The sequence below is a fragment of the Dipteris shenzhenensis genome, chromosome 4 (genome assembly GCF_047967505.1).
Source record: "Dipteris shenzhenensis isolate YYH24624 ecotype China chromosome 4, Dip_SZ_1.0, whole genome shotgun sequence".
NCBI lineage: Eukaryota > Viridiplantae > Streptophyta > Polypodiopsida > Gleicheniales > Dipteridaceae > Dipteris > Dipteris shenzhenensis.
The window spans coordinates 40,824,534-40,840,828 of record NC_141599.1 but is presented as its reverse complement, the minus strand read 5'-3'; the positions used below and the strand labels follow the sequence as shown (position 1 = coordinate 40,840,828).

Genomic DNA, 16,295 nt, shown 5'->3' with positions numbered 1-16,295 from the left:
AATAAAAATATGATCCTATACCATTGTGAAATTAGAATTAGCAAATACAAAGCTTAATTCTTTAGATCTTTCCATTATAATCTGAGCAGCAAGAAATGAGATATATATTAATTTGTGGCCACCATAAGAATATATGTACCATAAAAATATATGTAAATCAGTGTTAAAGCACACTTCAAGGCTATGATGATTAAATAGGTTACTGTAATCTCAAGTTGCTATAGTTGATAATAATCTGACATGCATATTGTTATGTAGCTAGAAAAATGCACACAAGACAACATCTAGCATGCTCTAAGATATCCTTGAATCTTTCTTAACAATATTCAAATATGTGATGTCACGAAAGTTTTTCAAATCTAGAGGCTATATTTTTATGCTTAGCATTAATGTTATCATGCCATTAGAATAAATCATATTGTTTCTTTCCAATCCTATTCGAGTTGATCAAAGTATATCATATGTACCAAGAAAAATAATGTAAAACAATTGGGAATATCTGCTAAATGAAAGTATGAGTACATACAACCCTTTTAGTTGGCACAACAAAAATAATTTCTTCTAAATTCTTTTTTATCTCTTTCCAAAGATTTAGAGAGTAGCTTGGATTTGATACCACTATCGCAAAAATGGGAATTAGCAACACCCACAAGTTCATGAATATGAAATAATGAACAAAACTAACTAAGTAGAGAGATGATGTGATTTAGCATTGGGTCTAATCTTCACCCTCTAGATGGGGGGTCTAGCTTCCTATCTAGAATATTTATAATAGTTTCTTCCAAAAGAAAAGAGCCAATAACAATCCATGAAGATAGAGAAAGATTATGCACAATTTAGAGGGATTCTTAACATAGCTCCATGAACTCAAATAGCATGAGGATTAATATGTACTCATCCAAAATAAATTAAACATATTAACCCATGGATTAATGTAAATTATTTACAATATTGGATCATGGCCTTTATCAACCAATTAATATTTCACTGAATTTGTATCATGTTCACCGTCTCCATAATTTCCTTATTATCCAACTATCATCTATACACAAATTTGCCAATTGTACTAGTAACAATCTATTAATGCATAATCACATCACTTAGTCCCAACAATATCACATTTGATAGATAAACATCAAAACACATAGCAATCAAATACATCCAGTTGTTGCAGTAACACTAGTCACATGAACAACATTAGTATTACGATGGAATACCCCACAATACTAATCATATATCCTAGCAAAACATAGATATGATTAGGCATCCCCACCTAGATCTTGCAAAATGCATCATTTGTAACCCTTGCCACGTCTAGTATGGTGCTATGCATCACTTTGTAAATAACATCAATAGGAAAATGATACTGGAAAATAATTTTTGTGAAACTATCACTATTACATCCTACATCGTTCTATGCACCACTTTGTAAATAACATCAAAGAAAATGATACTAGAAAATAAATTTTGTGACACTATCACTATTAGACTAGCTATGTAATACATCCTACCAAGACCAAGGCACATATCTAGAGCATTTCCTTGGGGAGTATTCATTGTTGATCTACTATAATGACTTGAAAGGGTGATGACTTTAAAGGCATCAATTTCAGTTTGATGACAAATTTGAGATAATATTGACTCTAGATTTGCCACATCCATATGTTTAGTATGTAAATTAAATTATGTAATGTGCATATTGTATACTAGTAGAACGGAATGCCTTCAAGTGTGTTTAGGCTTAGAGTGAATGTGTCTCAGGAAAACCCTATGTAGTTAACTAGATAATGTACATTTACTTTGCACTACATGAGGACACCTTTCATTGTATCTTGTATCTTCTTCTATGTGAACTCTCTTTCATTGTCACCCATCTTCTTTCACATTGTGTTGGATCCTTAGTTGCTCCACTTTGGTGCATGTTCAATGCATAGTGCTTCCATTCATACTAGTACCATACATTGTGCTTCATGGTCAATCCATAATTACTAGTCCATATTGCTTCTTTTCATAGTAGTGCTATCCATTGTGCTTCATGTTAAATCCATAGTGCTTCCTTTAATTACTAGTCTCATCCATTGTCCTAAGCATTGTGGTTCATAAAGTCTCTATTTGCTATCCATTTCCATAGTGCTTCCTTTCAAACTGTCCCATCCCATCCTAAGCATTGTGGGTCATAAATCCTCCATAGTGCTTCCTTTCATACTAGTCCCGTCTAAAACATGGAATAGTCTAGAGAAGAGATGGCTAAGTAGTAGATGCTCTTTACATGAAGCACTGCAAATTATTGGATCAATGATGTTGAGGATCACCTACAAGATTTTAGGAAAGAGCATGAGATGTAGATGATTTCAATGCAGAGAAACCTTGAGTCTTACCTTTGGGACTTGTAAAATCTTGAGATGTAGATCATTTGGATGTAGAGCAACCTCGAGTCTTGCAAGATGTCCATTTGGGAGTCTAAGAGTATGAAATGTGATGTGGAGGAGCTTGTGGTTTGACTATAGTAGTCTCAAAAGGGAATGCCAAGAAAAAATGGCCATTTTGTCCACAGAGTGAAAGTAGGTTGTCACTTTGGGATTGGTATTGAAAGAAAAAGATAGCACCGAAGAATACCTCCGATCATGAGTCCTCATCATTAGAGATTAGATCCTTGAAGACCACTATCTCTACAAAGAAAGAGAAGGTTGAGCTTCGGGTGGTAGTGATGCAAGAGACACTGGCCACAACATCATAGGTCTCATCTAGAGTAGTGTCCATGGGGGCCTTTTGGCATAAGTCATGCTAGTCATCCTTCGAGAGGGGTTGGCCATTTTTAATGCTATGATTAGAGGCTTGGAATTTGGCAAGAGATTATCACATTAGGCATCCCTCCCAATCTCTCTTCTCTTACTCTTCAATCAATTGAATGGGTAAAGGTGTTGCATGATGATTGGAGTGTGTGACACCTTTTCAATGGTTTAAAATATTTCAATATAAAATTGGCTTTGTGGAGGCTAGGATGTACATGATTACCAATTTTATATTCAAATGACCCTAAGTCTAATGTGATTCTCCCAATTGTCCCCTCACCTTCCATATCACATTTTGGAAGGGTGATTAAATTGCAAACCAAATTCTCAACTGATGCTAAACCAACCCTCCCATGTAGCTTGTACCTTAATTTCATCTCCCATGTTCTCTCTTCCATCTCCCTTAGTTTTTGGTGCCCTTTCACCTTCTCCTCTCTAAAATCCTGATTCCAAGCCTCTTCTTTCTTTTGAGTGGTAATCTTCTCCCTCCTCACCTTTAGGTGGGCTCTCCTATTGTGATCTTTCTGTTATTCATCTTTGTTGTTGGTGCAAGTTCCCTCCCTATCCATCTTATTCTTTCAAAAACTTTGAAATCTTTTGAGTGAGATATGACCTACTTGCTTTCTGAATATACCATCTACACAACCTTGCCATTTCTTTCCTCATCTATGTTTCACTGCCCATTTCAAAGTATTTGAGTCAAGATTCATAAGGTCTTTGAGCATCTTCCTCCAACTTTGTTGCACAATCAAGAATGAGGAGCTTTGGAGTGAATTTTTCTTTTGATGTCCATTTCATTTGAATATTATAATATTTTTTAAATAAATAGAGATTTGGATGAGTTTTGAACATATGTTCCATTAATTTCTATTATTTTATATGAAAATTTATTTAAGGTAGATTTCAAATTGACCAAATATACTTAAGGAGGCATGCATTTATTGTGAAGCATCAAGCATAATCTCCTCTTGCGATATAATTGGGATAAGGCAAGAAAAGCATGGATAAAAAAGTGTGTCCTTGTGGATACTACTCTTGTTGGATGCTTGAAAGTGTCAAGAATGATATTCTATTTTAATTGAGATGCAACTATTGAGGACAGGCCAGACATATATGCATGAATTAAAGTTGGGTTTAGCCACCAACCTATCACACCCATTTTGTTATGCATCTGGTTTCATACATTTCAAACTACATTTTGGCTGTTGACATAGTGCTAGACTTAGACTATAGCTTCTCCATACTGGTACCCCCCTCCCCCCATCTCTCTCTCTCTCTCTCTATCTCTCTCTCTCTCTCTCTCTCTCTCTCTCTTTCTATATATATATTTATATTTATATATTTATTCTCTGGCTAACCAGATGTAGTAAGTCACTTTTGGTGCTAGTGCTTTGTCTCGTAGACTTGTGAGGTCTTTTGTAGACATTAATAAATCTTTCTTTCCTCCTCTCTCTCTCTCTCTCTCTCTCTCTCTCTCTCTCTCTCTCTCTCTCTCTCTCTCTCTCCCTCCCTCCCTCCCTCCATCCCCCCCCCCTCTCTCTCTCTCTCCCTCTCTCTCTCTCTCCCCCTCTCTCCCTCCTTTACCTTCTCTCTCTCTCTCTCTCTCTCTCTCTCTCTCTCTCTCTCTCTCTCTCTCTCTCTCTCTCTCTCTCTCTCTCTCTCTCTCTCTCTCTCTCTCCCTCCCTCCCTCCCTCCCTCCCTCTCTCTCTCTCTCTCTCTCTCTCTCTCTCTCTCTCTCTCTCCCCCCCTTACCTTGTCTCAATATTTTGTGATTATTGCTATCTTAACCTTTCTAAAGATTTTGTGAATGTTGTGTGTGGTTTGTTGTTAGTAGTAGGCATTTACATTATTGAGGTAGGGCATTGTGTGCACTTATAATTCTTTTGTCTTACATGTGAATCTCAAGCTCACTAAAGAACTCACTAACTTTCTTTTGCACATTGCCTAAATATTTTGCAATTGTTGCCATCTTAATATTTTTTAATGCTTTGTGAATGATGGAGATAGAAAGCATGGACCTTATAGAGGTAGGGTAATGTATGTGCTTATAACCACTCTCAAAACTTGATAAATTCCTTCTTACATGTTAATATTAAGTACACTAAACAATTTCTACTGCGAATCTCCATGTCAATAAGCATCTCTCTCTCTCTCTCTCTCTCTACATGTGTATGTGTGTGTATGTGTGTGTGTACGTACATATTTACGTATGCATGCATGCATGCATGTATGAATGCATGTATATATATATATATATATATTGCTATCTTGCTCTTTCACCTTGTCCAAATATCTTGTGATTGGTTTTGTATTTATCTTTCTAAACATTATGTGAATTTTTTGTGTGGCATACTATTTACAGTAGGGATACTATTTTGGTTGTGGCATACAATTTGCGACAGGCATCTTTGTTACAGAGGTAGGGCAATGTGCGTACTTGTAAGTAGGGCACAAGAGAGAAGTTCCTTTCAAAAAAGGATTTTCATTTTCTTGATATCAAATTGGAGTGAAACATGAAATATATACTAAGGAAAAACCCCAATTGTAGTTATAATTATTATTTGGTTATAAGGTTTTGAATAATGATGAACAAGGAAAATATTGAAAAACATTGAAGTCATTGGTAGCCACACTGAAGTGTACTACTGCATTCACTTGCTTGTGCTCTTATTAGCCCGGTTTCCCATGATTGCATCACGAAAATTGCATTGCCGGGTTGTGATAACAAATGTTCTATCTTCCGAGCTCAAGCTATCATTAAACGGTCCTCTTCTGACGATTCATCTAGTCCGGGAATAGCTATAATATCTTGTGGTTCCTTACAATGGTGTGAAGATTCCCCGTTGCTTTCCCCCTTCCAACCACCCAATTCCGATTGAGCACTTCAAATTCTTCCTGAACCGGATTGTAGGGTCTTTGGAGCGCAAGAAGGCCAGTAAGTTATCGGAATGTGGCGAGGTATTGATACATCACTCATATAATGAGGCGAAGCTAAGAAAGTGAAATTTACTAAGCCTGGGGCGAAACAATGAAAATAGTTTGCCACGAAGAAAGCGTATTAGTAATGATTCTCGTAAACTTTGACCTAGACCTACTCTATCAAGCTCCATGGTGCCATTGCTTCAGCTCAAACCCTTTCTTTTCCCTTCACAAGAATTAGCTTAACCAGGCCACCTGGCATATTGCCATGTGGTAGATAGGGTTGATTTGTGTTTGTAGGTCTAGTTAGCATAGTGCCATGTGGTAGGCTTCCTTATAGCATAGTGTCACATACATAGGTGAGTCAACAAGGCCACATAGTCAAGTGCCACATCATCAAGCCATGTCATGAAGTGCCACAGCATCAATTCCATTTATCATGCCACATCAACATGTCACATCATCAATGACACCTAAGTACATAGTGGAACAGAGGCACATTTTTGTAAGTATAATGTGAGCCACATCATCATAGTGCCACATCATTTATATATACATAAATATGTACGCATGCACATACATGTGTGTATGTATAGATGTGCATACATACATGTCATATTTAGGTAGCTACACATTTGCACACACGCCACCCATGTAAAGTCACATTTTGTTTTTGTGACTATTTTTTGGCATTTTTTCTTGCACACATACATTAGCCTTGTACAATGTCTTGTCTATAGTCAACACATTGTTGTCATTAATTTACTATATAGGCTTGGGCTTTGGCACATAGTTCTTTGACCATGACTTGGTTCAAAGAGTTCTCAAGTACTCCTCTCCCATCCCACATGGTTGGATCATGCATATAAAGCACCTTCTTTTGGGAGGGTATCAGAGTATCATAGCTTGATAGTTTAGCATAAGCCCTATAGCCATAGATTAGACCATAATCTCCATAGTGATAGCTCCTCACAATGTTCTCACAAGTAGGCACTCTCAAGAGTATCACAACTTGACAGCCTACTAGCATAAGCCCTATAGACATAGATTAGAGCATACTCTCCATAGTGGTAGCTTCTCACAATATTCTTAAGAGTAGACTCTCTCTCTCTCTCTCTCTCTCTCTCTCAATGATCACCAACTCATGAGCAAGATTATGACTATGAGTTGGGCCATTGTAGAAGCTCTCCTTGAAGAGACATGTGACTATCCCAAGAAAGGCTTCCAATTATGATAAGAGGTGGAACTAATATTAAATATTTCTATTTATTATGCATTGATATGCTTTGTCAAAAATATTTTATGACAGTGCTTCTTATGTTTTGATGTTTTTTACTTGCTTTTTTAAAGCTTTGAACACTACAAACAGTATGTGACTTTTGCTATATGCAATTGTGTAAAAGATTGTATTTTTCATGGCCAATCATCTATCGCAAATGACCTGAAACATTGTTTCACTAGCAATCTTTTGAACAAGCTAATCTTACTTTGTTTAAGCTGTTTTTGACATCTCTTCTTGTAATGGTACACTGATTGCCAATAGTCTTATATCCATCAATGGCAATGTCTGCTACTTAGTCTTCAGCACTTGTGCTTACTTTTTTTGCTTGTTTCATTCAATAGGTTATTGTCACTTTTTCATTCTGTTTAATTGTTTTTTATTTTTTTCCCTTCACTTTGCTACAATTATCTTATCTTCAACATTCTTTGAGGTTATATCCTTGTCAACAACTAAGTCTAGTGCTGTTCTCCTCACTTGAAGCTTTTTTCTCGTGTTTCTTTCTCACCATCTACCTTAGAAGTTAGGACCTTCTCCCTTGTCTTCATTCAAATTCCATATCTACGCACATGGCTAGATAATGTATAAGATCTCCCTTTGCCAATTGAATGCCTCTCCTAAAAAATACATCATTTCCCATTGTATGCATCTTCTTTGTTTCAGTGGATCTTTTATAATGCTTGAATAAAATGTAGAGGAGTTGACTTGTTTGAATCCTTCAACAATGTCTTTACATGAAGAGAGCCTAGAATGTGTAGTCCATTTTGAGAACTTTGGAATTTCCCAGCCCATCTTGATCACCATACCTTCTCTTCCATTTGTACTTTGTCCCATCATGATAGGAGAGTACTTAGGCCATTGCAATATCTCCACGTGGAGAGAGCCCAAAATTTGCAATCCATTCTAAGAAATTTGGGATTCCCCAGTCCATCTTGATCATCAAACCTTCTCTTCCATTTTTGCTTGATTTAATGTATCTATTTCTATTGTTCTATCCATCTACCTTAATAGACTATGTCTATAAAGGTTTGGTCCTAATCTCGATGGGTATATGGTGGTGAACTCGGGATCTAGTTCCTCTTGGAGTTTCTGTGTATCTCTCTACGCTTTTTAAATTCATGCTTATATTTTTCATAATAGTTAGGTGTTATTGTATTAGTGGCCTTGGGGAACATCGTGTGCTACTGTACTAGTGGTGGCCTTGGGGAACATCGTTGGGGGTCCCTCTATCACCTACATTCTTGCATAGACATAATGTTTGCCATTCATTGCTCCTCGGGGGCTCCTAAGTGGAATTCATCATGTATGCTAGATTCCATGCTTTTGGGCACCATTGAACCATGACTCCAGATACAACGATAAGCTTAAAGTCAAAAAGTCCTTTCCCAAAAAGCTAGGCTTTAAAAGATTAAAACTTGACACCGACCATAATCAGTCATGCTATGGGCATGGGAATTATGAGGGAATAACACCACGAAAGGCTACAAGCATCAAGATCTTCTCAAAACAAAAAGTTTGAGTAAGGCTATGTCCTTGGGAGAGCTCACATTTTTGCAAAAGTGTCCAAAAGGACCATTATTTGAAAGTGATATTAACATGAAGGCTTCTTGTGGATCTAAGGCTTGAAAACATCTACAAAATAAAGACTTCCATGTGTACAACTTCAACCAAGACAGTGATATAAAAGGCAAAGGGCCATGAAGCCCTACTCTAGATCTATGAGGCAGTCAATAGAGCGAGCGAGAAAAAGTGAGCGAGCCCAAAAAAGCGAGCAACAATTAGTTGAAGTGATTGGAAAATCAAGCAAGCAAAGAAAGAATCTAAGTTTTTTATAAAATAACTGCTTGAAGTACAAAGTATTCAAAAAGGTGGTTATGTGTCACAAAATTTATATTGTGATGCACACAAGTTTTTTAGATGGTGCAAAAAGGCATGATATTTATCTAAATCATGCCTTGTCATTTGATTTGATATGTAACATTATGCCATTTATATTCGATAATCAAAAGATGCAGGGATGTTAAAAACTCATCTTTTGGGCCAAAACAATCAAATGTTGACATCTTGCCAAAATATAGGGATGTAAAAATGTCCTCTTTTGGGGCAAAACAGGGAGCGCGTTAACGCGCTCCCTGTTTTGGCCCAAAAGAGTACATTTTCACATCCCTGTATCTTTTGATTTACAAGTCCAAACAGGGTCATGTTACATATCAAATCAAATGGCAAGGCGTACTTTAGACGATTATCATGTCTTTGTGCACCATCTAGTAAAATTTAATGCACCAAAAAATGAATTTGTGGCCAATTTGCTGCATTGGTAAGATTAGTGGGAGGTAAGAATAAATCATTAGGGAAGGATATTTTTGTAGTAACAAAGAAACATGGGTTTTGTTCCAAGAGTGAACAGAGTTAAAAAACCTAAGCATTTATATATGCATGGAATCTAGACTAATCCATGCAAGGAGTCCTTGGAAAGATGATCTCAATTACTCTAGTGGAAAGAGAGAACTCGATTGCAGTAGGGTTTGTCTTTGATACAAACAATGACTTGGAAGTTAAACATACAAACTGTCTCATGGATGATGTGAAATTAGTGTTAATGGATTTAAAGTTATATGCATGTTTAACCTTTTGGCATTGAGGGAACATATGCACTTTTGAATAAGTTATTATTTTTTGCTACTAAAATGGGGGATTTATAAATCTTTTATTGTTTTTTATCGCTCGCTTTTTGTCGCTCGCTTTTTGGTAATCCTCTAGATCTATGCTCTTGTACTGAAAATGTGTTTTGCAAAGAACTAAGGTTGTACTTCTACATTGTGGGATCTCTCTCCCACCTTATCCTCATTTTGTGTGTGGGGGGGTCCATTGTCCTATCAAATCTTATCCTCACTCTCTCTGTGTGTGTGTGTGTGTGTGGGGGGAGGGGGGTTGGGTGGGGTGGGGGGGGGAGGGAGCATGGGGGGCTCTCAAATATCGTTCTATTATGGTATCATAGCTCAATTTCCAACGGTGTTCCTTATTGGATTTTGAGTGTACATTTCGTGCTTATTTTTTGTGAGAGGTTTGATCCAAAAGGAAAGCCACATCAATTTCATGAAGTCTAAACATTCACTTTAGAGGCAAATAGAAGTGCACATTTGCAGGGAGTTTCTAGAAATATGTTTTATTTGTAACTCTTTTATCAACTTTGCCAATGGTAAATAGATATGGACCCTAGGAAGAGGACCTAGAAAGCTAGAAGCTAGGTGTAAGCAATGTTAGTCATCGGTCAATAAGAAGCTCTAAGCAAATGAGCAATTGGGGCTTCTCTCTCAGCATCGTGGATGCTTGCTTGGATCTAACCACGAATATAATGATTTTTTTTTTGTTTTCATTTCATAGAATATATTTAATAGAATCCTTCTATGTTTCCTTAGATCCCCTTTCCGATCCATCAAACCAAGAACGTGAACCGATAATAACTGCAAGGCTTTTATATCAATTTTGGGGAATTCTAAAGTTTGTGTCGTACTTTTTCATGTTAAAATGGATTTGACACGTGTGGCTACTCTCGCCTGGAGAGATCCATGTGTCCTCTTTATTTTTTCCAAGACACTTTTTGTTAGAAAATACCCAACAGAGGGTGCACGCAACGGAAGACTTATAGTAATGCCCAGGAGCTCACACAGTGTGCGGTGTGGGTGTGGAATCACAGACTTCTTTACTTATGTACATACAATAGGTGTGCAAACTCATCAATAGACAATGAACCAACCAAATAGAGAAACCACCAAAATATATATTTCCGTCCACAACTATGGACACAATACAAGAGAGACAGATCCAGAGTCCCACCAATGGTGTGGTCCTCTGATCTTACCACAAAGTCCTCCTCCTATCTGCTAGCTATCTCCACAACTATGGACACAATACAAGAGAGACAGATCCAGAGTCCCACCAATGGTGTGGTCCTCTGATCTTACCACAAAGTCCACCTCCTATCTGCTGGCTATCTCTAGACTCGAGTCCGCGTGATCCACCTTGAGCTTCCGTATACTTTCCGTCCAGTGTGTTCTTCTCCACCTTACTGCCTGTGAATCAGCCTAGGTGGGCAGCCCCTACCAAGCTTTGTCTGCAGCACACAGGTCCCCTTGGTCCTCCTGAATGTAGGCTCCAAGATAACTGTTCCACTGCTCCAACCTGCTTGTGAATGGCTGCTCCAGAAGGTATAGTGATCTCAGCACCTTGCTGCCCTAGATGACAGCCAAGGTCCCAGCCCTTTCCTGGCTAAGTCTGCAGCCCTTCAAGCACCTCTCTATCCTCCTGAATGTAGGTCCAGAGGGTGGCTGCCTGCTGCTCCTTTCTGCCCTGGATCTGCTGGAAGCTGGATGTGAAATGAGGCCTGAGGTCTCTCTTTTTAAAGGCCCCCCAAGGGGGCTGGAAAAACCGACCAGCCTGCCTCATACTGGCTGACCAGACTGGCCGACCAGTCTGCTGCTGGTCCAGCCCTTTAAGGGCTCTAAAACCGGGTCCCTCTGGCCCAAACTTCTAGGACCTTTGGCCCTCCAATTAAGGCAAGGGCCCAGCCCCTAGGTCAGCCCTATATAAGGCCTGGTTGGCTGCCTCAAAGCAGCCCAACCAGCCTCTCTCCTGGCCGACCCATGTTCAGTTCTGTCCCGCCTCTGCTGCGCCACTCTGATCTGCCCACTTGCAGGCCCATCTGTACATGCCTTGCCACGTGGCACTGCGCCACTGGCCCAGGCCATATGCGCCCTATTGCGGGCCTTCCTGCAGGCTCCAGCCTGCCCTGTTTGCAGCACCATGGTTGCGCCTCTCTGCTGCAGCATCCTTGCCTCCTGCCAGGTCTATACCAGCCCCGTACAGCCACGTATGCATCCCGTACCTTCTCCGTACTGAAGCGCCGTCTGTCCTTGCTGGAAATCCCTATGCAATCAGGCTGCTGCAGGTCCCTGATGTCCACGTGTCTGCCCCATACATCAGGAGCTCCACGACTTGCCAGGTACCCTTCTTGCTTTGTGTGAGGTGCTGCCCATGTGGCAGTCCCTCTCCCTTTCTCTTCTCTGGGCATCTTCTGCCCTAGGTCTCCCTTCCCCACACTCTCCTCATTTGGGGGCTTACAGATGGGGAGGTGACCTTTCCAACACTTTTACCACTCTATGGACCTTGCCCATCCGCTTGGACCAAGTCTATTTTTGAGACTTAAAAAAGATTTTGACTTCAATGACCTCAAGTTTCTTTGGGTTTCTTGAATTTTCCTTTTGAGATGCTCATGCCTATGATGTCATTTTCCTTCGTAGTTGAATACAGAAAGCGGACCTTTGCTATGCACTTTTTCTTGCCAAAATAAAGTCATCATAGATCCGAGCAAAATGAATAGCATCTTGCGAATAGTAAGGGTCATTTATTTGGACTTTAACCGTGTAGTCCTCTGTGGGCCCTCTTAAGTGTTGACAAGCACGAAGGTAGTTCACACACATTCCCTCTCTTTGGACTACCATGGAGGCATTGGAGTGGGCACTTGGCTGAGCAAACAGGCTTGTTTCAGAAACTCCAGATTCAATATTCACACCACCATGTTTTTAGCAGCAGATTCACCACCTTGGAAAGGCAGCTACTTCCCTTCATTGAAGAAATGAATAAGCTTGCAACTCTAACAAGAATGGTTCGCTGCTCTAGCTCATTACAAACCTGGATATTCTTGACAACATGTAAGGGTGTCCCATTTGGGTGTATTGATTCTGTGATAGTCAGCTTCTCACTGTGCCCACATAACTCATCTTTCTTTTCATCAACAGACACAATGCAATTCTGGGCTCCCTTGCTTTGGATTAGCATAGATGCATTGGAGTGGGCACTTGGCTTAGCAAACAGGCTTGTTTCAGAAACTCCGGATTCAATATTCACACCACCATGTTTTTAGCTGAAGATTCACCATCTTGGAAAGGCAGCTACTTCCCTTCATTGAAGAAATGAATGAAGTTTTGCAACTCTGACAAGAATAGTTCGCTGCTCTAGCTCATTACAAACCCAGAGATTATTGACAAGATGTATGGGTGTCCCCTTTGGGTGTATTGATCACTGTGCCCACATAACCCATCTTTCTTTGCATCAACAGATATGTCTCATGACACACAATGCAAATCTGGGACATACAGTTCCTCCCCCATTTCGAGGGAAAGATGATTTAGCTTTGCATGCATATTTTTGCTTTGGAAACCCCTTGTATCTCCTACGAAAGATGATTGCATAACCCCCTAGTGTCAGTCCACCAACTCTGTCCTGGCTTCTTCCATGCCTGCTTTTCCACTCTCATTGCCTCGACCTTTTTTTCTTCCTCCTGCATATGAGCATCCACATAGATGTTCGACATCAAGACATAAGAAGCAGCATCCTTTTCATCCAATTGCACTGCATGTTCAAAGGCCAATGTTCCAAGCTCGACATTACCCCACTTTCGACAAGCACCCAATACTGCCTGCCACATCACAAGATCAGGATGGAAAGGCATCTTTTTCACCATCGCTATCGCCTCGTCTATTTTGCCCGCACGGCCAAAGAGATCAACCATGGCACTATAGTGCTCAATAGTTGGAGTGATACTGTAGTCTCTGCTCATGGCCTCAAAGTAATTTTGGCCCATATCCACTAGACCCATGTGACTGCACACTGTAAGGACAATAGAGAAAGTGACCGCATTTGGCTTTATCTCGTCTCCTCTCATTTTCTCAAGCATATCGAAAACCATTTTGCTTTCTCCATGCTGGGCATATCCTGTGATCAGTGCAGTCCATGAGACCTCGTCTCGAACTGGCAGCTTGTCAAACGATTCTCGTGTTTCTACAAGCGAGCCGCATTTGGCGTACATATCAACCAAGGTATTGCCAACAGGAAGACCTCTTTCCAGCCCCTTTCTGGCTATCTCGGCATGCACCTCTCGGCCCTTGTCTATCACTCCTATGCTGCCACAAGCTTTTAAGCTGCAAACAAATGTGACAGCATTTGGACACAGACCCTCCAGTTGCATCTGTTCAAGGCAGTTCAGCGCTTCCTCACCGAGCCCCTGCTCGGCATACCCTCCTATCAGTGCAGTCCATGAGACCTCATCTCGAACTGGCAGCTTGTCAAATGCTTCCCGTGCTTCCACAAACGACACACATTTTGCATACATATCCACCAAGGTGCTGCCAAGAGCAAGATGTCTTTCCAGCCCCTTTCTAGCAATCTCGGCATGCATTTCTCGGCCCTCATCTATTGCTCCTATAGTGCCACAACCCTTCAAGCTGCAAACAAATGTGACAGCATTTGGAGAGAGACCCTCCAGTCGCATCTGTTTTAGACACTTCAGCGCTTCCTCACCAAGCCCCTGCTCAGCATACCCTGCTATCAGTGCAGTCCACGAGAACTCATCTCGGACGGGCAGCTTGTCAACCACTTCCCGTGCTTCTGCAAGCGAGCCACATTTGGCATACATATCCACTAAGGTGTTGCCAAGAACAAGATCATTTTCCAGCCCCTTTCTGGCTATCTCGGTGTGTATTTCTTGGCCCTTGTCTTTCACTTCTATGCTCCCACAAGCTTTCAAGACGCAAACAAATGTGACAGCATCTGGAGAGAGACCCTCCAGTTGCATCTGTTCGAGACAGTTCAGTGCTTCCTCACCAAGCCCATGCTGGGCATATCCTGCAATCATTGCATTCCATGAGACCTCATCCCGAACTGGCAGCTTGTCGAAGGCTGCCTGTGCTTCCATAAGGGAGCCACATTTGGCATACATATCCACCAAGATGTTTCCAACAAAGAGGTCTGTTTCCAGTCCCTTTCTGGCTATCTCGGCATGAATTTGTCGACCAATTTCTGCATCTTTAAGCCTAGCACAGGCCTTCAATACAGTGACAAAGGTATACTTGCTAGGGTATACAAAAGCCTCTTGCATTTTCTGGTAGAGGTTGAGGGCATGTTTTGAATCCCCAAATTCAATATAACCCCATATGAGAGAACTCCAAGAAAACTCGTTTGGATGAACCAATTTGTTAAAAACCTGCTGAGCATCCGACATGCTTCCAACTTCCACCAACATTGGGACGACGTAGTTCCCAAGCGATTTATGATCTTCCAGCCCATGTTTGCACAGATACGCATATAAGCGCTTGCTATAAGATAAATCTTTCTTCCTTCTGCACTTACGCAAGATGCATGTAAGGTGCTGAGCTGAAGGGGGCTGGGGCATCTGTTCCATAGACGTGAGTGCCTCCTCTAAGCCAAGCGCTTCCCAGTCACTCTTCTCGTGCAGTTCTTGTGATTTAGATGCACTGACCATTACTCCAGCCCTGGCACACTCCTCACGGTCTTGGGCCTGACCTGTGGATATGTGGGGTTTTCCCTCTAGCATGGTTTTAACCCAACCTGGATTGTTCCAGCCGTCTATCCATAGTGACTCCTTGGTAATCTTATGCTTGAAGTCTGGACAGCTTGGGCTTTTCTATTGTTAAGATTCACAAGAGGCTCGTCAGTCTAGGCAATTTACGGATTTACCAGTTGCAAATCATTCACTTTAGATTCGTGGCACGCTTACTTTGCTCTCTCGATTGTCCCACCACCGGGAGGGATCCGTGAAGTACTTCTTCCATAAGCGCTCGGTCCCTGAACTACCTGCGAAGCACAAGGAAAAGGAAGCAATTGGTTTGAACTAAATTATCCATGGAAAATTTGCAAAATTAGAGCAGTACCTGAACGCGAAAACTCCTCCACCACTACGCCGATGTCCTGGGAGGAAGCCATGGGAAAGAGAGGGCTAGATTGGCTACGCAAATGAGGTGCTAAACAGAAGGATGGATTATCCCCGGTACGAGAAAACACCGCTCCATGCACCTCAAAAGTATGAGAGGGATCTCTGCCGCCTTCTATACACATGTTGATCGTCATCGAGTCAAGAAGCAAAAGAGTGAGCGAGACTAAGACTCACAGAAAACATCTTTCCTAACAATACTACAAAAAGCTTAGAAGTTAAAGATTTCTATTAGCACTCTTCCTTCTTTTTTGGCCTGCCCCCAATGGGTAGGCCTTAGGATACGCTTTCAAAATCAAAATTTTTTGTTATTTTTTATTCGTGGCATTGGGAGTAGCTCTCTCCATGGGAGTGCGTGGGAAGTGTATGTTGTGCCTACTGCATGTGCTGTTTGGAGGGCGAATGTCCAGTGCGTTTGGCTTGGTGTTTTGCAAGAGGGCAAATATGCAAAGTGTTCATCTGGCGCGCTTGGCTTGGCGGGTTTTCGTGGCGATGTTTGAGGAGTTTGGGGCATCCA

The 16,295-nt window shown here is 40.9% G+C and overlaps 1 protein-coding gene across 1 annotated transcript; it reads right to left on the bottom strand.

Moving 5' to 3' along the window:
* Positions 1-12,191: 12,191 nt before the first annotated feature.
* Positions 12,192-15,944, bottom strand: LOC147902868 (putative pentatricopeptide repeat-containing protein At3g01580). The gene is made up of 3 exons (XM_087373872.1): positions 15,720-15,944; positions 15,566-15,642; positions 12,192-15,472 (listed from the first exon to the last, which is right to left on the bottom strand). The coding sequence occupies exons 1-3, from the start codon at positions 15,913-15,915 to the stop codon at positions 13,223-13,225; spliced, it is 2,523 nt and encodes an 840-aa protein (XP_087229998.1). The 5' UTR covers positions 15,916-15,944; the 3' UTR covers positions 12,192-13,222.
* Positions 15,945-16,295: the final 351 nt, after the last annotated feature.